Below are 23516 nucleotides of genomic sequence, written 5' to 3' on the forward strand. Positions count from 1 at the left end.
CACTACACCAGCAACACCACTCAATATCAACTGAACAAAAGTAACTATGACTGCGATCAGAAATTTCGTTCATAAATATGAAATCCTCATAAATATTAATGCAAATTAAATCCAAATACTTATTTATTCAAGTTTCTGATTATCAATTCCGTGAACAAACTGTTTATTAACACTTAATACTTATTCACTTAACATCACAGTCCAAAGCAACCGAACTCTACTAAGGAGTAAACACTTATGCGGTTGAGTGTACAAATTAATCTTATATTGAAAAAATAATGAACGCTATTTCTAAATAAACTCGTATTCTTTTTTTTTTTTTACTACTAAATGAATAAAAAAAAACTCACTGAATGAACCGGAGTTGCGCTCGGAACTAACTTATAACGCGCCCGTAAAGAATCCGGTCAGCAGGAAAAAAAAAAACCTTCATCAATCAGGCGCTTTGGGTGCGGGACATCTAAATCTTCCTTTATACAAGATCTCAGCTCAATCCTCCCCAACAACCCTTACCTTTTATTGGTTCAATCAGTGTTTCTTTCTCCTTCAACTTTCAGTAGAAAATAGCGTACAAAAATTCGGCTGCAAAAATATAACACAAACATACATACACACAAATTCTGGAAATAATAACACCAAATCCTTGATTTTATTGTTTTTATTATATTCCAAAAGTAGATAACAAATATATTATTAGAATAAAAAAAAAATAAGCAAAATGAGTATTTGAATGCGATCTGAATCAACAATAACTTCAACGATTAATAAATATATATATTATATGACGTATTTGAACGTTACGTTAATCAACAGCAATTTAAGGAGAAATTTAAGTCTTTTATTTAATTCTTTGAATAAATACGAATTCTTAACAGTTCTTAAAGCTATCTAGTGAGAATTTGAAACAAGCAAATGTCAATCGATACTGATTCACAAAATAAGGGGGGGGGGGAAACCTCCACCTAACCTTATGTATTATATAATTGTACTTTAATTTCTTTCTTTTATTGAAAAATTTGAAAAGCAAATCAAGACTGTATAGACAAGAGACAATATATATGAGCGGTCACGCCACACACTAATAACAAATGGTACTGGGATTGATCCAGTCAATTTATTAATACTAATTTTTCAATTATTCTCTTTCTAATACAAACGTAGTATTTCCAGACAACAATGTAATGTTTCTCCTTCTTCCAATGCTGAAAACGTTATTACTAAGGATCGAGCTGAGATTTATAGTAAAAAATAAACGGTAATTGAATACGATAACGGATCAGATAACTTCGCATTTATCGAACAACGGAAGAATCCTGCTTAAAGAACGAATACTACGAGACAACCAACAAGAACTAATGAAAACATATCCCTAACAGTTAACGAGGGTCACAAGGAAGTAAAATTGAAATAGTTCTTACCTTCTCAATAATGGTCTTATACCTTTCGTTACCAACTCTGTCTAGCTGTCCTCCTCTGAATGGAAATCGACCTTCGTTCTGGCTTACTAAATCAACTCCAAATACCACAAATAAGTAAGGAAAGACGTAAGACTATCCTCTCAAAAGAAATCAAATAACGTATTTAAGTAAACGGAATAAAGTGGAGTATTCGAATTTATATCGAATCTTGCTGCAATCAACAATCTGGTAATATAAGTAGTTATCCAAAAATCATTCACTTTAAATTCTTTCTTTTCAATACCAGAATTGAATTGCACTAGGAATTAAAACAATCCCTTGATTTTCACGACCCCACTTTCTTGTTCCACTTATTTTTTTTTTTTTTTTTTTTTTTTTACAAGAGTGTTTCGGTTCACTCTTTCTTTTTTTACTTCCAGATATAACTGTTATTAATAATTATTAAACTTTGTCTCCTTTGAACCAAACATGCAAAATTCTCACGAAGTTACTAATACCGATTGCACAAACTCGTGTTCGTATTACGATTTCACGTTTCCTCTCGTTCACACTAGCCTCCATTAGACATCTTCACACCTTTAAATTCCGAGCGCAACTCACCGGCCGGGAGTCCGCTACGCTCGGAGGAAAGAAGAAATCAGTGTTGCCTGGAAATACTATAACAATATTTCACCTTTTATTTTTCTCTTCTTTTTAATCGCCAGGATCTTTACTTTTTCAAATATTTTTAAAATATGTTACAACAATTTTTCTCTCTTTCCTTCGATGTTTTACAATATAAGTTAAATTATTTTTAATTCTTCTGATTTGTAATAAAAGTCGTCCTGACGATTTTTCTCCAACTCAGATTCAGTGGCGGCTTTTGTTACAGTGTCCCTTTAGGCGTTGGCGCTAGTGTAGATGACATCTTTCTTAGGTATCATGTGATACCAAGTGAAGTGTAATCTAATGTAATCTGTTTTATTGACATATAGCACGTGGGCTGGCAGGTGTCACATGGCCGGGTATGTTACAATATAGACTGCTTTAAGGCCACTGAAGGTGGTTCAAAATAATTTTTTTTTTCGAACAATAAAGCTATGTCTAAAGATTGAGTAGGAAATTTTCTTACATACTTAAAATGAAATTCGACATACACATTAATTTTACAATGAGGCCATAACTGTGGGTGTTATTCTAGCAGGTTATAACAGTTTATTTATTTAATTACAAAAGCAATGGTTAAAATAATCGTATTTCATGAATATCGTTACGATCTAATTTCAAAGTTAAAATTTACATAAACCAATCAATAATTGCTTGCTTTGAAGTACTGAATGATTCATGCTTTTTAGTTTTATCTATTGACCAATAACACTATCTATTGAAATGTATGGAAAGAAGACTATTTTATTCTTTCTAGCTTTACAAAGTCAATAAAGTACTGCTTTTTATCAGTTGATATTAGTAATAATAAAACAAAACAGTATCAGTTACATTTCTGGAGTCTGGGCTTCTTCGTAATATTCGATGTACCCAATTCCAGGTTCGATTCTCGGTGATGCTCAATACAGATGATTACATATCAATCTTTACTAAAATAAATCAAGTTTATATATATATATATATATTATATTATATTCCTTTGCACATACTAACCTCCTCAGAATTTTCTATAGCATGCTCTTGTAAGGCAAAATTTCTGGCAGTATGCATCAACACCTGAAAGTATACAATAACAACTTTGTCATATTCATTTATCTACTTATTTATAACGTTCTAAATAAACCGAAAATATACTTTACGCTAGAATATGAACAACAGAAGCTGGGACAGAATTTTTGAAAGGAAAGAGATCAGGCCTATATTAAATTGCCATTCTAGCAATTATTTTTTGAGATTAAGAAAGAACCCACGAAACTTCTCAAGTGAGAATGAACGGCTTCATGATTCGAACATAGGTCTCCTCTATTGTTAAACGATAATGCTAACCGCTTATTAACTGGCTTCATTTTCCTAGTTCATTACTGTAAAGTTTATGAATGCCGGAAAACATGAGATGAGTAGCGTTAGAAATAAAGTAATGTCAAATTCACAATCCAAAACAGGTATTCACAGTTTACACACATGAAGAACACATGCTTTGGATTTATTGCATCCTTTACACTTTTGAAAACCAAAGCTGAAAGTTAAATTAAGAAATCATGCCCCTCTCTCCTATAATAATAATAATAATAATAATAATAATAATAATAATAATAATAATAATAATAATAATAATAATAATAATAATAATAATAATAATAATAATAATAAAACATCTCTCAATTATGCTGTAACTCCAGACACTATTTTAGCAACTTTTACCGTATACACATTTATTCAGATATTTAAAACGAAATTATTATATTTATACATAGCAAGACCGGGGCCCGGGTATGTTAGGAAACTCCACACGCCTGAATCCTGGGCAACGGAACTCTTGCCTGTACAGCAACCCTCACAATGAGGAGCCGGTCTATAGGATGGGTTCAGGCGTTCCTGCGGTAGCAGTGAGAAATGACGGAAACCAGCGGAGTATTGAAAAAAAAAAAAAAAAAAAAAACGTAATTAGTGAAAACGGGAAACCATCACTTTACCTCTTCCAAGAGCACGCAGTATAGGAATGCCGATTTTTAAAACGAATTACCCCAAATGGGTAGAGCAAGAAACGCAAAATCCCATACTGCAAATGCACTGTTCCGCGGATTTCGGAGGAAGTAAACGTTGCTTAGTTATGAACAGTTAGAGAATAAAACATAAGGGATCTGAAACAAAGCAGGTTAAGTTATAAAATATTAAAAGAGAGAGAGAGAGAGAGAGAGAGAATGACTGAATGTGTAGTATAGTAGCGATCAGCAAAGTAAAATGAAAATAATAAGATGATTTCTGGTCAGGTGACTATAGAATTATCAACCCGGGAATGAAAAATGAGGTCACTAGAGTTGGATTTGTAATAAACCACAAAATAGGGCGACAAGTACGAACTCATAGCGAGAGAGAGAAAAAAGGATATTAATTCAAGAGACACAACTATCATCGAGCCAACGACAGTGACGAAGAAGAAAATAGAAAGGAAAGAATGAATCACCCAGGAAACTCTAGAATTAATGGATGGCAGGAGAAAATTGAAGAAGGTTATCAGCAATAAGACAAAGGAGCAGTATAAAAGAAATGGAATCATTCGAAAATTCACACTTGCTAAGGCGGAATGGATAAGATAACAATGTGAAGAAACAGAAAAAAAAATGAATATAGTAGCTTTTAAGAACATTAAGAGAAACCTAAAACAACGAAGAGAACAGAAAAATGTACTAAAAGATAAAGAATGAAGACCCATGACTGACGCTGAAAATATACCGTGAAAGGGGGCAGTGCTGATACACTTTTTGGCTAAAAAAAGGTATGTAACTTCAATATGATTGCAGATGGAATTGCAGAAAATAATTTTATGTACACCCTTCCTACATCTTCACATTAATACAAAAATGGGATTAATTAATGTTAGCATATTACAAAAATAATAATGATTAGTATTGTATCAGCATCGCCCAGAGGTCGGGGCAATGTTGACAGTCAGTTGAATGGTCATTATCTTGACGTAGGTATCTGTCAGTGGGGTGGTGTGAAGTCAGAAGGGCCCGGACAAAAGGGCAAGGACAGAAAAGTCCGAGTCAAAACGGCCTCGTGTCAAAAAAGCCTGATCAGTATTAAAATGATTGGATGAAGAATATTCTGTGGACAGTACGTGATTTATTTGTGTTAAAAGAACACACATGTGGAAAAAATATAGGGTAGTCAAAAATGTTACGACAGACTAGCAATAACGATACACGTGAACGGAGAAAATGTAAATCTCGCACGTGGGTATTGATGCAAAAATTGAATTGAATGGGGTATGGCATATACCTTGGATTCCGGGACATTGTATACCACAGAATATTTTTTGAATGGAAAAAGGTAAGTTTGACACATAAATTCAGGTTAGAATCTTTTCACAAATAAGAATATGAACTTACTGGATCAAAAGATCCAATATATTTCAATCAAAATTCTTCATGTAAGCCTTACGTCTGGGAAACTACATACTACCCGTGTAGCCAAACTCAAACTATCACTTAACTCAGTATGATGTTCTTATGATGTTAACTCGATTTAGGGCCCGTTCAAAAATGTTGTGACTCTGATCCAAAAGCTAATTATTGGGCAAGATCGCAATCTTTTGATTCTTTTTTTTTTTTGGATCATTCCTAAAATGCTTGTTTTTTTATTTTCGCTTGCGAGCTAAAGTGCTACGTTTGACATTTGTATCTAGTAGATAAAAGTATCTGGACAGGTAATTAATAACGAGACACGTGGACGGAGGAAAGGGAAAGGTTACAAGTGTGTGTTGATGCGAAAACTACATTAATTGAGGGTGTGGGCATCATGACATCTATCTTGGATTCCGCCATATCGGATATCACATAGTATTTTTAAATGGAAAGGACTGCATTCGGCACATCAGTTTAGTCTTGAATCTTCCCACAAACAAGAATATGAATTTATTTTTTACCTATCATTATTCTTTTATATGGTAGAAGTGCTACGTTTAACATTTCTATGTAGTAGGCAAAAGTATCAGGACAATCCAGTAATAATGGGGCGTAGGAAAAGCAAATGTTGCAAGTAGGTGTAGGTGCAAAAACTGCATTGAATGGGGACCTGGACATCGTGGCACTCAACACTGATTCCGCCACATTGGATATCACACAACATTCTTTAAATGGAAAGAACATGTGTGACACATCAATATTGGCTAGGATGTATCCCGAAACGAGAACCTGAACTCACTTTTCACCTGTCGCTAATTCTTTACGGGATAGAGTTTGCTACGTTTAGCATTAAAAATTCAAATGCATCTGAAAGGTTTACTATATTCTTGTGGGTAGCTGTACACTACATATATATGACATTTACTTATATTTATCTGCATTTTGAAGATTGTCTGCCAGTAGGCCACTTGGTCGTAAAAATTGGAAAGTGCATGCTGTAGCATATCACGAAGACTTCTTTCTTTCACAAGACGATCCATAAGTCATTCAGGGTAACCTAAGAGTGATAGATAGGGAAATCTTGCAGGCCATTCAATCGTACACTGACCTTACGTTGCAACTCGTTCCAAAGATTTTCAATGAGGTTAAGTCGGTATTTTTTGTTGGATTTCGCGCATTTTCGGACAGTTTTAAATCAACCATTTCCTTACAATATACCCTTTGTTTGGAATAAACATCTTGATAAAATTAGAAGTCTCGTAATTCTCAATTTTTCGTATTTTCCTGAAGATTTGTCCTAAGAATTTTAATATATATATATATATATATATATATATATATATATATATATATATATATATATATGTGTGTGTGTGTGTGTATTCGTCATAATCTCGTCAACACACACTAACTCTCCAACACCTGATGAACATAAATAACCCAAACTATTACACTTCCTCCTCCTTGATTTACAGTAGGGTGGAGTTCTTGACATTTAGCTCTGTATTTACTTGCTAAGAAACTATTATTTTACCACCATATCCATGCAGGTGTAATTTATATTCGTCGGGAAACAACATATTCCCACCAATTTTTGGGCTTATCTACGAAAGCTCTAGAAAATTTAATTATCTTATTTTTGATAATATACGGTTTCTTTCTAGCTATTCTATCATTATAATCTTACCATAGTAAGCCCACACAGTACAATACACTGACAAGATAAAACATTGTTAATACCTGCTGCTATTTGAACAAAGTCGTTGAGCTCTACTGAATATTATAAACTTTGCACATTAAGAGCATTATATTGCTTTATATTCGTAAAGTAACAATTAACAACACATATACTTTAAAAAATGTTAAAGTATGTTACACTTACCATCAACATATGTGGTAACTAACTCTACAGTATTTTACGAACGCAAGTATACGAATAGAAACACGAAGAACATTCTATTTATTACTTGCCTGTCCCAATATTTTTTTCTACTAGAAAAATGTCAAACGTAACATACGTTATCTCGTAAAAGAATGGCGGTCTGTCAAAAATCAATTTAGATTATTGTTTATAGGAAGATTGTAGCCCCAATGTATGTGACACACATATCTCTTTCTATTTATAAATATTGTGTGGTATCCAATATGAGGAATTCAAGATGGCTTCCATGTGACCACACTCCAAACCAATGCAAATGCAGTCTTTGCAATAATACCAATTGCAACATTTATTTTTCCTCCGTCCACGCATGTCACAGATCTACATGTGTCTTCTCACAGCAAAATTAAACTAATCTTTTCTACATAATATTTTTCATACTAATATGTATTTTTATACTTTTATACAGGGGTAGAAATGGAATTTTAGAACTAAGGAAAAAGTCATTAATAGATAAAGTTTGATTGAGCTATGTCACGAGGATACAAACTCAGAAAGACGGAGTTGCAAGCAAACTTTCATGGAGAACCGACTTAAGTTATAGACATTGTTGCAGAAGAAACAACCACCAAACAAAATCAATATCGCCATTCAAATTTCTTATTTCAAATAACCATTGATATTCTTCCTTCTTTTGGACAAACACTGCAACTTACTAAGGAGACACTATCAACGTGTGCATACCTGATTTTCACCCCTACTTTGATCTGAGACTTTTTGGCCGTGAAGCCGTTTTTTATCGGGCCCTTTTGTCGCGGGACTGTTTTGACTCGGGCGCCCTTTTGTCCGGACCCTTCTGACATGGAATCCAGTGGGATGATGCTGGTACAGCAGAAACGTGCTCTTTTAGCTGATTCTGCAGATATGTAACATGACATACTTCTGCATATTTCTGGCAGATTTTGTCCGTTTACATGCAGGTCACATGGAAAATGAAAGTTGTGCAAGATAGAACTTCTATTAGAAGAACTGGGTAACAAAACGATGTAACTGAAACAAAATACTTTCAGCATGAGACCTTAATGTACCATGGAGCATGACAATTCTCCAAAAATTAAAACCTGACAAAAATTATACATCTCCCCCTCTCCCCCGCCAAAAAAAAAAAAAAAAAAACATTGAAAATGAACACTGAAAAACAAATAAAATTAAATACAGCTATTCTGTTTCTGTAAATCCAGTACACACATTAATGAACTTTCGCTGCTGATTCGTTGCGTACAATACCTGTACCATATCAAATAACATGCAGTTCTCACATTAAGTGAAAAAAGCAGCATATTACTCGTACTTGTAAAATATTACCAGTGAAATAACAGACGCATAAATGAAACAAAATAAACAGATCTGCCACAAGAAAAAACACTGAGATACCTACCAAAAATAATCTTATGAACATCTATTTACTGTCATTCAGACCCTCAAATGAAACTGAAAAAGACATAGTAGTGCCCATTCTGTCTAGCACAGGCTAAGGCAACAGCAGGACCACATCATCAGCAGAAGCAGTACCTATGTCCTCTTGTTCTGGCCAGTAAAACATAGTACCAGTCAAAATTTTGTGAACAAATTTAACATCTTAAAAAAAGAATCAACTACTTGAATTATTTGGCCACAAAATGCTTCACTGATTTCTTTCCTAGTACTTAATCAATAACTACTGTCCACCTTTAATTGCAATATGATTTTCATGTTCATCATTATTCACTGCAGCATCTGAGTTTTCAGATGAGGTGATTCCTGTAACATGGTATGTCCCTCTTCTTGATACGACATACCATGAGACGTAAAAGGTACCGTCACATCAACAATAGCATCTCCAACACTAATAAATACATTATTATTGTTCAGCATTGCCCCATTCCGATAACATCATCCCCTCTTTGAATAAGGTCATTTCTTTGGCAATACAACATAGGTGACCACTACAGTAATAATTGCAGATAGCGACACGAATACATTTCCTACGATAATCTGCTTGGAAAATATTTCTAAATTTCATTTGTCAAAAAGTACAGGCCTCTTAAATTGACCCACGATTTTTTTTTTTTTTCAAAGTGGGGCCAAAAATACACAATATAGAGATCTATTTTTAATTTACAGATTTATTGCATATTTTACACCAAGGGAAAACGAAAACTTCTTCCGTTTTCGTTCAGGTTTACCCAGTGGGTTCACCACTGGCCTGGTTGACGGTAATGAAAACATGGAGGGAATATTTAGAAAGGTTCTATGGAAGCGACAAGAACTTGAAAAAAGTGGAGAATATAGAGAATGTAGGAGAGGCATGAGGAGACTTCTTATTTCAATAAGAGTACCACAAAGCATTACAAGATCTAAAATAAGGAAAATCTCCAAGTGTAGATAAGATAGCAGAAATTATAGGTGTGGGACAGGAAGTTCAGAAAAGATTATATAAATCAATTAACAACTTTTTGAAGAAAGAAAGGTGCCTGCAGATTTCCAGAAAACAAGGACAGTAGCAATACGTGCTGAGAAATGCGAGAATCATATAAAGATATGCTTGTTTCCTCAAGCTTCAAAAATCTTGACAACCTATAGAAGATTGCAATACTAGCAGAGCAACATTTAGTTTCTGGAAATACCGGAACGCGGGAAAGAATACTTACAAAAAAAAATAAAAACCGAGTGGGAAAAGCATCTTATTTAGCATTTGTGGACTTGGAGAAGGAGTTTAATAATAATGTAGAATGGAACAGTTGAAGATTCTAAAGGAATCAGGAATAAACTATCAGGAGCGAAGAATATATAACCTATATAACGAACAAAAGCTAACAACGGGATGGAAGGACAGACAGAGAAGGAACAATTCAGAATGGAGTCAGGAAGGGTGCTCACTGTCACCAATTTTATTATCCACATTGAAGAAATAATACAAGAAATCAAGGACACTCCCGACCTCGGAATAACTGTTCATGGAGAGGAAATACACATATTTAGACTTGCAAACGATATCACGTTGTTGGCAGACACTGAAAAAGGAGGAGGAGAGGCATGTCTAAATGGAATACAGGTGGTTAGCAGAAAATCCAACATGAAGAACAACAAAAGCAGAAAAAGTTGAGATACTCAAGAAAAGCATAAAAAAAAAAAATCAAATTAGGAGGTTACATAATGGATGAGGTTCAGGAATTATGTTATTTAGGGAGTAAAATAACAATAAGTGACGATAGGTGAAAATAAGATGTAAATTCCAGAACAGCTCAGATGAAGAATAGATTCGAAGGAAAATAACAGTTTCTAGCAGAAAATATCGACACAAAACTTACGAAGGCTGATGAAAGCAAATATATAGTGTGGTGTTGTATGGGTGTGAGGCATGGACTCGGAAAAAAAAAAAAACCCGGAGAATCCACTTCATGTTGTCCATTTCGGTTATGTGCGATGGACACGGTGGAGCTTGTTTCCAAAAGGTGATACACACACTTTACCGGATATTGACATTTTGATGGTTTTAGATAATTTCACGGTAATTATACTTAATTTTGTGTTAAAAAGCCCGGAACCTGTAAGAAAATAATATTAAAATACAGTTTCGTTTAAATAAGTACTATGTCCACAAATCTAATTGATACAAAAATAACTAAATCCATATTTCATACCATAATGTGGTATAACCTTTTCTGTTTTAACATGTCTGCAACTTTTGTTTTCACAAAATCTACTATATTCTATCCTGAGACCTCGTTACTTCTTTGAAGAACATTTTAAATCACTCTAAAGTAAAGTATGATAATTTATTTGTATAAATCATATTTTCAATGTTCATGTATACATTTGGCATCACACAATACGCTACAACAATGTTATTTACGTATTCATTACATCCGTTATCGACGGAAATATGGAGATAAGAAGTGTTTGTTGAATTACATTTTATTCATTAGTTTGTATGAAAAACTGCAATCTTCAAGTTGTTACTACTGAATATACGTCTTGCGAACTTAGCTGCATATATTTTCATGAGCATATGTGATGGACAAGAAATCACAGTGATCAAGATATATGCGACTTTTGTGATGAGATCACCAGAACATTTACGAGAAAGATGCGCATACCTTTAATTTTGAGAGGATAAAAGGACACAGCGGGAGGTAAGAAACAAAGGATCTCGTAACATGGGAGCAGTGACAAATCATTTTGTAAAGCAAGTACAATTCAGGAAAATGAACAAGGCGAAGTTCATAGGAAGTATTGAGAACTAACAGTGCTACATACCAAACCAAATACATACAACAGAATATTGCAGTAAGCCTTATTAAAAGATGCTGTGTAAATTCTGATAAATCCAGAAGACAGAACAGCACTAGCACAAACGTATATGCACAAGGACCACATGGTCTTATTCGCGTTTTTGAATTTTCATTTATGAGCATTCTTTCTGCACACACAAAGATATGACTGTTTGAATCAACTTTTAGTTTAAATTTAGTTAAATCTTTAAGCTTCTGTAGCCTATTTAACAAGGTCTTAATTTCAGCAATCTCAATTCAAAAATTTGCTATATCTATCATGTCCTGTGCCATTAAATGTTATATCCAATTATCAACCGAAAATGTACTGTATTCATAAATTTTGAAATTCCAAATTTTATACTAAAAATATGCATTAAATGTATAAAAAAAAAAAGTATCAGTGAAATAAATGAAAAATAATCAGTCTAAATAAATTAACCTTGTACAACACAAATTCGTACAACGTTTATTCGTTTTCTTTCCTGAAAAATTTTCTTCCGGTAGGTACTTTTCGTTTTGCCATGTTCTCTTATAGTTAAGAGTGATTTCTCTACGTCTCATAATGTGTCCTATCATCCCATATGTTCTTTTAGAAATATTTTCCAGTATACTCCTACTTCAACCGTCTCATTTAGTCTGAAGGGTAAACAGCGGGGTATATTTACTAATGGATGCTATAGGATACATATCACATAACCCCTACCTCTGTATTCCTGACAATTTCCCTTGTATTAGTAAATAATATCGGTTCGCTCTGGAACTTTCTTAGTGCTGAAAAAGATCCCAGACCGAACTGATATCATTCACTAACACATGAAGAACTGCCATGGGTCCTGTTACATTCTGGAATAACATGGACAGTTTCACATTGTTTCAGATATCATTATTTGAGAAATTTTTGAGTATGTGTTCAGCAGTGAGGCTATATGAGACGTGGATATACTGATTAACATGGAATCCGAATCACATGAGCTCCCTCCTCCAGGAACTTGAGCTCAAACGTCAAGTAACGCTAACCGCTTAGCCACGAAGGAGCTCTTGAGAAGTTTTACATAAAGAAATTCCAGAAGAATAAAGACATTTCATCAGTTTCAACTTCGTTTAATTTAACGCTTTTATTCCATCACATTGAGCCCATTAGTGCAAAACTAAATTATTTTTACAAAACAATTATGAATTATTCCAGAACCAAAATAGCGCATTCTTCTTTTCAGGATATGTAATATCTTTAGAAATGCAACTCCTGTAAAATTCTCAAAATTTTTGAGATTGGTATTTCTGAAAGGGAAAAAAAAAATTGTAATGAAGACATTAAACCACGGAAGTTAACACACGAACATTGTTTATAAAACTTGTTAAATTCAAAAGTGGAAATTCTCCTTATCACGTAATGCAGGACTGTAGGTAATGATCAACGGTAATCAATATATATATATATATATATATATATATATATATATATATATATATATATATATATATATATATAATCTTTTATTAAATTCAATACCATCTGAGACTATCAAGTAAATCCCTTGCTTGCACTGATATGGATTATTCTAGGCAGTGTATTTATTTAGCCACCATAAAAGTGTCCCAAAAGTAAGAGATCTCAAAGTGGCTTTATGGCATGCGCAGTATTTTGAGCCATCCGTGTTTATGTGTATTCCTGTCGTCGCCAACGGATCTGCTTTCTATGGATGCACCCTCACGCGGGGCTCCTGCTGCACTACTCCTGTCCTGGCTTGGTTAGATGGCCTCTGTATTTTCAGTGACAAACTAGCACAGGTTGGTTACTGCTTTTTGCACAACAGTTTTTAAGGCATGAGCAAGTACTGAACAGAGTTCATGAAGAAAGTTATTATTAATTTATGCATAGTTTCAGATTGTAAATTTAAACCAATTTCTCTTCTTTTGTGAATTTATAAAGGTTTTACTTGGAAATATACAAAACATTGTTCCCGTATTCAGAATCTGAGCGCAAATAAGAGCTGAGCTGAGCTGAGCTGAGTTGATTTTGAGTTTAACGTCCTGTTCAGCACCGAGGCTATATGAGACGTGGACACATTGAATAACGTGGAATCCGAAACACATGAGCTCCCGCCGAAAATCGAACCCATGTGTCCCACTGCAGATATAAAAACCGAAATCTTTGAGATTTACATTCCACAGTTATGCCGGCGAGGCTAAGGAAGACGGTGATGATGAGAAATGAATGAAACGTTGGAATGAAGAAAGTAGGAAGAAACGGGGAAACCCCGAGGAAACCCATGCTCAAAGTGTTTCCACGGTCCACCACAAAGTTCACTTGGATTGAGCGAGGATCGAACCAGGGATCCCACGCACCAGAGGTGAACGCTTTACCACTGAGTCACTGCGGCCCCTGCAGATGTAGAGTATAAGGTTCGCTTGATTAAAAAAAAAAAAATAGTGCTAGTTTACTTTTGGCACACATTTTGGAAGATTTACAGGTAGAATTCAATACTTTGTATGAAAAGATATATTCATAGCGAACAACTTCCTTTAGGCGATAGAATTAAACACAAAGTAATATATCTGTATTTTAGGATTACAAGTGAAGGGTTACTAGTGTAAAATCATTACAAATGCTTTACGACGGATAAAATAAGTGAGTGCATATGAAAGATGACTGTGTTAGATACTGTTTTCCACCACCAACTCATTTCTGCACAGTGTACAGAAACTGTATTTTATTTATTTATTTTATTTATTGAACAAATTCCCAGATACAGCATAACTTTGCCATTTTACACAGGGACATGCTAACAAAAGAAAGAAAAAAACAACAACAACAACAACATAGAAAAAAAGAGTGTAAGAGTAAAACTATTCCGTCAAAGCTCGTTTAATTGCTCTTTCAAACACTGGGTAGCTCGAAAAAATGTCTACATCAGTTGTTACTTGATTATAACAGTTTGGTATTCTATAAAAAAGAGACCTCTGTATAACAGCCAACCTAGGACGGGCAAGATGGAATAGGTGGGTATTCCGGGTGATGCGGGAAGGGACACGTAAGGATAGTTCCCGAAGTAATATTTCCGATCTTAAGCTTCCATTAATTATTTTATGTAGATATTTCAGGTCAGAGATAATTCTGCGTATTTCAGGAGTCTGAATATTAAGATGTCGCAAGAGCTCCTTCTTAGATAATATTCGAAGTGCAGGAACACGAAAACGGACTATAGCGATGAAGAAATTGAGAACAGAATCAAGTCTGGAGAGATGTGTAGGTGCTGCCATAACCCATATGTTTGTAACTGAACTCCTAGCAGTATGAAACCATGGCAACTGCTATTCAAAGTCGTATCATTGCCAAAAACAACTTGTTTCCACTACCCCAGCTTACGTGTATGCCCACCGTCGCTGACACGCCTGTTCCCTTCAAATGAATCTTCTCGCTATCACGTAGGCCCACCAGCTCCGCCCTGACCTGACTTGGTTAGACAGCATTCGTGCTTTTTAGCGGCCACCTAGCACAGGCTGCTATGTATAATTTGCGTACTGGTTTACTTTTGGCACACCACTACAAAGAATTGTTGAAAAATTATAATTCTTTCATTAATTTCCTTTTCGTCGTCTCCTAAAAGGGTTCCACTAGGCGACATGAATATATCTCACTTGGAATAGATAAAATTCAAGGAGGCAACGGAAAGTAATTGACGAAAATTTAAAATTCTTTTACAGTTTGCATATAAATACGGCTTTCGGAAAAAATGAAATGAAATGAAATCTTTAAGTTTAACGTCCCACGGTTATGCCGGTTAGGTTAAAGGAGACGGTGATAATGAGAAATGAGTGAAATGAAGAGTGGGAGGAAACGGGAGAACCCCAAGAAAACCCACGAGCACGGTGTTTGTCCACCACAATGTCCACACGGCGGTAGCTGGGATCGAACCAGGGACCCCAAGCACCGGAGGTGAACGCTCTACCACTGAGCCACCGCACCCCCTACGGCTTTCGGATGTGTTGCATAAAAACTACAGTGCTAGAAACACAAACCAACCCATCCTAGGTAGCCACTAAAAAGCACGAATGCTATCTAACCCAGTCGGAGTAGGGCAAATCTGGCGGAACCTCGCGGTAGCGCGGGGATGCGTCTGAAGCAGGCGCGTCATCGATGGTGAGTATGAGCGTAAGCGAGAGTAGTGAATACAAGTAGTTTTTGGCAGTGATACGTGTTTCAATAGCACTTGTCACTGCTAAAAATTGTAAAAATCGGTCCAAAGATCTAGGATAAGTTAGCGAGCAAACATTATATTCATTTTTATTTGTATAGATAATTAATCATTATTGACGGTATTTATTTATTTATTAATTAAAATATGGGTTATAGTTAAGGAGCCGTACTTCCCATTAAGGGAAGGACGAGAAACGCCATACTTTCAGGCATTATTCATTGACTATCTAGGATGTTAAAAAGTAGGTAATAGACTGAGTTCTTGCCCTTGTACTTCGGGTGTTTAGGTAGTGCAACAGTAAGATGTATCCTCGTGCACGGGAGATGAGAAGTAGCTATTCTTAACTATTACCAAAATATGTTGTCTCATCTGTGAGTAGAAAAAAACTCATTATTCGTATTTGAAAAGAAAAGGAAGTACATAATTATGTTGTGGATTCAGTTTTACGAGTAAAGCGCGAAGTGTAACGAGCAAGCAAGTGAAAAAAATTCTCACCGATACCTCCATATAACGTCACGGAAAGGAAGCCAATCAGAACGCTAATCGCGAACTGGGGCTACTTGTTATTTTATATACCTTGTCTAAGTACAAAGGCAGCGCTCAAAGATAAATAGTATTACTCTAACGATTCTTATTTGAAGAATTGCTAGAATCTAATCTTAGGTCGAACACAGAGAAAATAACAAGATTGTTATTTTCTCTGTGGTCTGAGATTATCATCTTCGGAACGATCAAAATTAATCGTTTATCATATAACTACAGATACCTACATTGGACATATACGCCAAATTATATTTTAAAATTTCTCACAGCATACGACATCAATCTTACCTCATTGGACTTCGATCCTCTTTGTATTTGTCTAGCAACAGATGCTATATTATTTACATTCACTTGAACTCTATCTGCAAGGCGCAATTTTGATTCTACGAAAAGACTTCTAGCACTTGTTGTGGAAGCAGACGCCATGTTTACAGTTAACGAGCGGAACAGCAGAAGTCATTTGTTTATGTCTTTTTTCAGAGTTGCAAGTAAGTAAAAGTAACATTTCAGATCCTTAAAAATCTTTCTTGGTGCAGATTTTGCAGGAGATTTTTCCTTACAAAGTGTTAAAGTAAGGTAGGCCTGCTATACACTATCAGTGGCGGAGCCAAGGGAGGGCCTGGCTGCCAGGCCCACTTGCTCAAAATCTTGGCCCCCCTATTGTCCCCCTTACCACACACACAGGATGATACTGCTATAGGTCGACAAACGGTGAGTTGATAGTAGCTACAAGTAAAACACACGCGTGTCAAGTTAGACCAACCACCAACACCAAAACGACCGGAACATATCTCAGAATTATGGGCTATTTATGGGCTAATTAGTTGCTCTAATCCCAATTTTTGGGCTCCTACTGTTTAGCGGGAAATCGGATTCAAAGTGGGCGAGTCCAGCTTGATATCAAGCTAGAACCCCCCATATTGTTAGAATAGTCCGATCGAAAAAAATCAAACGCCAGAATTATGGGCTATTTATGGGCTAATTAGTTGCTCTAATCCCAATTTTTGGGCTCCTACTGTTTAGCGGGAAATCGGATTCAAAGTGGGCGAGTCCAGCTTGATATCAAGCTAGAGCCCCCCATATGGTTAGAATGGTCCGGTCGAAAAAATTCAAAGGCCATAATTATGGGCTATTTATGGGCTAATTAGTTGCTCTAATCCCAATTTTAGGGCTCCTACTGTTTAGCGGGAAATCGGATTCAAAATGGTCGAGACTAGCTTGATACCAAGCTAAAAACCCCCATATGGTTAGAATGGTCCGATCGAAAAAATTCAAAGGCCATAATTATGGGCTATTTATGGGCTAATTAGTTGCTCTAATCCCAATTTTTGGGCTCCTACTGTTTAGCGGGAAATCGGATTCAAAGTGGGGGAATCCAGCTTGATATCAAGCTAGAAACCCCCATACGGTTACGGTTAGAATGGCCCGATCGGAAAAATTCTAACGCCAGAATTATGGGCTATTTATGGGCTAATTCGTTGCTCTAATCCCAATTTTTGGGCTCCTACTGTTTAGCGGGAAATCGGATTCAAAGTGGGCGAGTCCAGCTTGATATCAAGCTAGAACCCCCCATATGGTTAGAATGATCAGAACGAAAAAATTCAAACGCCAGAATCATGGGCTATTTATGGGCTAATTAGTTGCTCTAATTCCAATTTTTGAGCTCCTACGGTTTAGCGGCAAATCGGATTCAAAATGGGCGAGTCTAACTTGATATCAAGCCAGAACCCCCATATAGTTAGGGTTAGAATGGTCAGATCGAAAAAATTCAAGCCAGAATTATGGGCTATTTATGGGTTAATGAGTTGCCGTTATTCTATTTCTTGAATCCTAATGTTTAGCGGGAATTCGGAAACAAAACAGGCGAATCTAGCTTGACATCAAGCTAGAACCTCCGATTCGGTATCAATGGTCCGATCCAAAAAACTCAAACGCCGGAATTATGGGCTATTTTGGGGTTAATTGGTGCTCTAATTTCGAGTTTGGGGCTGCTACCGTTTAGCAGGAGTTCTTCATCAAATTGTGAGATTTGGCTTAACTTCTAGCTATAAACCTAGTGCTATAAATAATCAAATAATTAAAATGCCGGAATTATGGTTTATTTGTTTTCTAATTATTTCCTCTAATGTCGATTTTAGTTCTTCTATCGTTCGCAAGAAATCTCATGCTAGATTGGTATTGATTTCTAGATAACGTGGGATGATAGTAGCAAAGTTGCAGTGAAAAAACGTCGATATCTATTAACTGAAAATTGATTTTTTTGCATTCTCCGCAAATGCAAATATATATCTCTACTAGTAAATTTATGAATTGTCTTTTCACGTTTATATGTTCAGTATGTTTGGAAGTAAGTAATGTATATATAGAATTTATATGGTGAAATATCATATTGTTTTTTTTTAAATTTTTTAGTTTATAGGAAATGCCTCTTCATCGTTGGTGGGGCCCGCAATGGCACAGCGGTAGAATGCCGATAAAACCCAAGTACATGGTGTTTGTCAATCACAAAGATCAATTGGCGCGATCTGGGATCGAACCAGGAATCACACGCACAAGAGGTAAACGCTCTACCACTGTGCCACTGCGGCCCCCAGCAACGGCAAAGAGGCATTTCCTTAGAAAAAAAAGATTTAAAAAATAATTATATTTCACTATATAAATTCTATATATACATTATTTACTTCAAAACATAATGAACATAAACACGTAAAAAAAGAATTCATGGATTTAGTAGTAGAGATATAGATCTACATTTGCGGAGAGTGCAAATAAATCAATTTTCAGTTAATAAATATCGAGGTTTTCTCACTGCAACTTTGAAAGTATCATCCCAACTTATCTAAAAATCAATACCAATCTTGCTTGAGATTTCTTGCTAACGATAGAAGAAAAAACACGACATTAGAGCAACAATTTAGCAATACAAATAACCCATAATTCCGACGTTTTAATTCTTTTGATCGGAGTGTTATAGCCCTAGGTTTATAACAAGAAGTTAAGCCAAATCTCGCAATTTGATAAGGAATTCCTGCTAAAACGTAGCAGCCTCAAACTCGGAATTACAGCATCAATTGGAACATAAATAGCCCATATTTCTGACGTTTGATTTTCTTCGATTCGAGATGTCTAACCTTATGGGGAGTTTTTACTTGATGTCAAGCTAGACTCGCAGAATTTGATTCCGATTTCCCACTAAAAGGTAGGAGCCCAAAAATTGGGATTAGAGCAACTAATTAGCCCATAAATAGCCCATAACTCTAGCGTTTGAATTTTTTCGATCGGACCATTTTAACCGTATGGGGGTTCTAGCTTGATATCAAGCTGCACTAGACCATTTTGAATCCGATTTCCCGCTAAACAGTAGGAGCCCAAAAATTGGGATTAGAGCAACTAATTAGCCCATAAATAGCCCATAATTATGGCGTTTGAATTTTTTCGATCGGATCATTCTAACCATATGGGGGGTTCTAGCTTGATATCAAGCTGGACTCGCCCACTTTGAATCCGATTTCCCGCTAAACAGTAGGAGCCCAAAAATTGGGATTAGAGCAACTAATTAGCCCATAAATAGCCCATAATTCCGGCGTTTGAATTTTTTCGATCGGACCATTCTAACCATATGGGGGGTTCTAGCTTGATATCAAGCTGGACTCGCCCACTTTGAATCCGATTTCCCGCTAAACAGTAGGAGCCCAAAAGTTGGGATTAGAGCAACTAATTAGCCCATAAATAGCCCATAATTCTGAGATATGTTCCGGTCGTTTTGGTATTGGTGGTTGGTCTAACTTGACACGCGTACGTAAAACTACTACCGAAACATCTCTCGACAACAGAATTACCAACTGCAGAATACCGTATGTTGCAATAGTTTGCGTTCCGAGAATAAATCTCCAGGCTCGTTTTTGTTTGTAGTACAGCAAGATCTAATTCATAGAAATCTGTAAGGTGCATGCATTGACCTCACCATCTGAACGTTTCTTTTATCCTCTGTCCCTTATCTGGTTATCTTCTTTCTTATCGACAAAGAACCAGTAAAAAAGGCAAAATCAGTCTGTATTCTCATTCGTTTCGTATTGAAAGTCATACTAAAATAAGAGATGCTTATTTACAAATAGTATGCACTGCAGTAAAACACAGGGTTGAAAAAAACAAGTTTTTTTTTTTTAAAAAAAAAGAACGTTTTTTATGTTTAAAACATGTTTTTGTTTAAAACGTTTTAAACGTTTAAAACAAAGTACTGTGTTTTAAACAAAAAAAACACGTTTAAAATGTTTATTTTGTTTAAAACAATATTCTAAATAGGCATATATATTACATTTTTACACTCTTAGGTATTGCTTGTCTATATTCAACCGCTAGATCAAATTTCGGGAACTTCTCTAATTTCGGTCCGCCTAAATGTTCAATTCCGGAGAAAGAAATCGGGATTTTCCCTATCTCCGTTCACGGAATATGTAGTTTACTTTCTTTGTGTTACATTCTACTGGTCGTCTGCATTCTTAAACTTTAAACGCCCATTGACAACGGTCTGTGTCAGGGCTTTAAACCTCAATGGCTTAGTCTTAAACCTCAAATTAAGGCTGGAAGATGGTTTTGGTACCAATTTATTCCTAAAAGATGCAGCTTTGCTGGTGTGCATTTTATGTATATGGGAGGAGGGTAAATATCGTGTTTTTATTTTTTTGTTTTTTTTCAACAGTCTTTTGGGGGGCCATTTTCCCTCTTGGGGGATAGATTCATAAAACTTGTTACGTGAAGCAATGAAGTAGGCCACTACATGGTAATATAGTGTATTTGTACTTCTTGCTTATATGGGCTAGCAGGGAGGGGGCAAAGTTAGCCAATTTTTGGAGTTTAAGTTTTTTTGACGTAAATTATATTTAATTTTAAAACAAACATCAATAGCTCAGCCTCTAATTAAGCTAGAAAATGATTTGGTACCAAAGTATTTTTGAGGGATGAAGCTTTCCGTCAGTTGTATTTTATGTATATAGGGGGTACGTATGTACGGCCGAGAAAGGAAGGATGAAGTTCGTTTTTTTAATTTTTCATCAATTTTTTTTCATCAGATTTTGGCGGGTATTCCTCCCCCCTTTGTGGTACATCCATAAAAATTGGTATGTGAAGCAATGAGGTAGCCCTCTACAGGGTAGTAACCTGTATGTGTACTTGTTGTTTATAGAGGAAGAGGGGGTTAAATTTGATTAATTTACATTTATTTTTGGGAGGGTCCCATATAACACAAGATATATTTCACTGAACTGGTTTAGAAGCATAATTCTTGTTCGTATACGTGATATGTGCAGCAAAAATGATTTGTGTATGGACGTGGTACTATAGTGGAGGAGGGGAGAGAATGTCTAATTCAGTGAATGTTTTCTGAGCTTTTTTTTTTTTTTTTTTTTTTTTTGAAAAATTTCCTACATAAAACGAATTCACTACGCAATGGCAGCAATGGCTACCATTTCTTATATTATTGTCACAAGTATGTGGCCTACACATTCATCATTTTGTCAGTGTAGGGTGACTGCAAGGGTTGCCAGGGCCCCGCAAAATCAATATTTTCATATTTTTAATGATTTTTATGTCTGTTCTTTTTCTACGAATACGGCGGGAATTTCACGAATGTTACCTCATTGGAATTTGTGGTCTATAAGCTTTCTAGTGGTGTATAACTCATGGCTCTGTGATAATTAGGGGGGTCGAAAGAGCCCCGAACGTGAGAGTCTACCATTTTGTTAAAATCCCTGACGGGCGTCTATGTGTTGTTATGCCGTAGACATTAATCATTATTAGCTACCCATGTTGCAGATAGAGATGTATCTTGAAACCTGTTTAGTTAAAATATGTCATTTGCTCCTTGTAGGCTAGTCACTGCTCTTTTCTATGAGCTGTATTGTATTTGTCAGAGCATTTCTTCTAGCTTATGATGTGAGAACTCTTCATTATTATGGAAATGACAGTGATCACAAAATAACCAAGTTTTGAATTTGTGAATTTCGATCTTAGAATAGTGTATAGTGTGTTTAACCTCCGTTATTCTTGTAAATTAAGAAATGTTGAAATACTTCATTTGAATTTCTGTTGGGTGAGTTATACGCACATTGATGTGCAGAATTTCGTTCAGTAATTGCTGTTATAATAAGAATATAACTCTGCTTGTAATTTACGCCATGCATAAATCCTGCGGAAGATGGGTTGTTTGTTAGAAAATTAAATTAACTTACTCAATCTGATATTTTAGTTGTTTTAAACATGTTCAACCACTATCGAAAAAAACACGTTTAAAACAATTTGTTTAAAACGTTTAAAACAAACTGAATAAAACAACAGCCCTCGTTTTAAACATGTTTTAAAAACTTGTTTTAAACATATCAACCCTGGTAAAACATTACACTCGTGTTGAACGAAAGAAGTCTTCGTACACTAAGTAATTGATTTCCATCGATTCTGGCGACGTAGAAGAAATGCATAGCATCCATTAAATAATTTATTATTATTATTATTATTATTATTATTATTATTATTATTATTATTATTATTATTATTATTATTATTATTATTATTATTATTATTATTATTATTATTGATATTATTATTATTATTAAATCATATCGAGCCGTCTTGTTTAATATACAGTAAAAGAAGAGAGCATAAATGTTTATTATTTCTATCATTCTGCGGTTCGAGAAAATTAAGATACTGAACAGTAGCGTAGCGTGGTATTCCGAAATGAGGATACCAAAGTTAGTCACTTGTCTGATATAATACAATACAATGCAATACATGTTCAATGTGTATTCTCCTTAACAAGTGAAAAGATTCACTATGCAGCAAATGTTGTTTCGATGACTCATGTTTTATAGCTTATTCATGAAATTACACAAATCAGAAATACCGTTTGAACACCACTCCGACTCTGACATATAAATAATCTTAGGATTTTTTTAAAAAATTAAGTTTAAAAAGAAAGTGTGATATATAGTGTATTGTCTTAAAACAAAACTACTAAATAATTTTGAAAAATAATTTCGTGTAATTTTAAACCACAAAATAATTATAAGATGTAAAATACAATTGTTTTTTTCTTCTGCTTTCTATATTTTGTG

General features: G+C 35.2%; 1 protein-coding gene across 1 annotated transcript in view; it reads right to left on the reverse strand.

Moving 5' to 3' along the window:
- BORCS7 (BLOC-1 related complex subunit 7) overlaps positions 1 to 16862 on the reverse strand; it is a 21861-nt gene extending 4999 nt beyond the window's left edge. Inside the window, exons 1-2 of the mRNA XM_081734440.1 lie at positions 16696 to 16862; positions 3057 to 3119 (exon numbers count right to left, since the gene is read on the reverse strand). Of these exons, the coding sequence (XP_081590566.1) occupies positions 3057 to 3119; positions 16696 to 16833 (201 nt within the window). The 5' untranslated portion in view covers positions 16834 to 16862. The remainder of the gene's footprint in view (positions 1 to 3056; positions 3120 to 16695) is intronic.
- Between the last annotated feature and the right edge of the window lie 6654 nt (positions 16863 to 23516).

The sequence above is a fragment of the Thermobia domestica genome, chromosome 12 (assembly GCF_964235325.1).
Source record: "Thermobia domestica chromosome 12, izTheDome1.hap1.1, whole genome shotgun sequence".
In the NCBI taxonomy this organism is placed as follows: Eukaryota; Metazoa; Arthropoda; class Insecta; order Zygentoma; family Lepismatidae; genus Thermobia; species Thermobia domestica.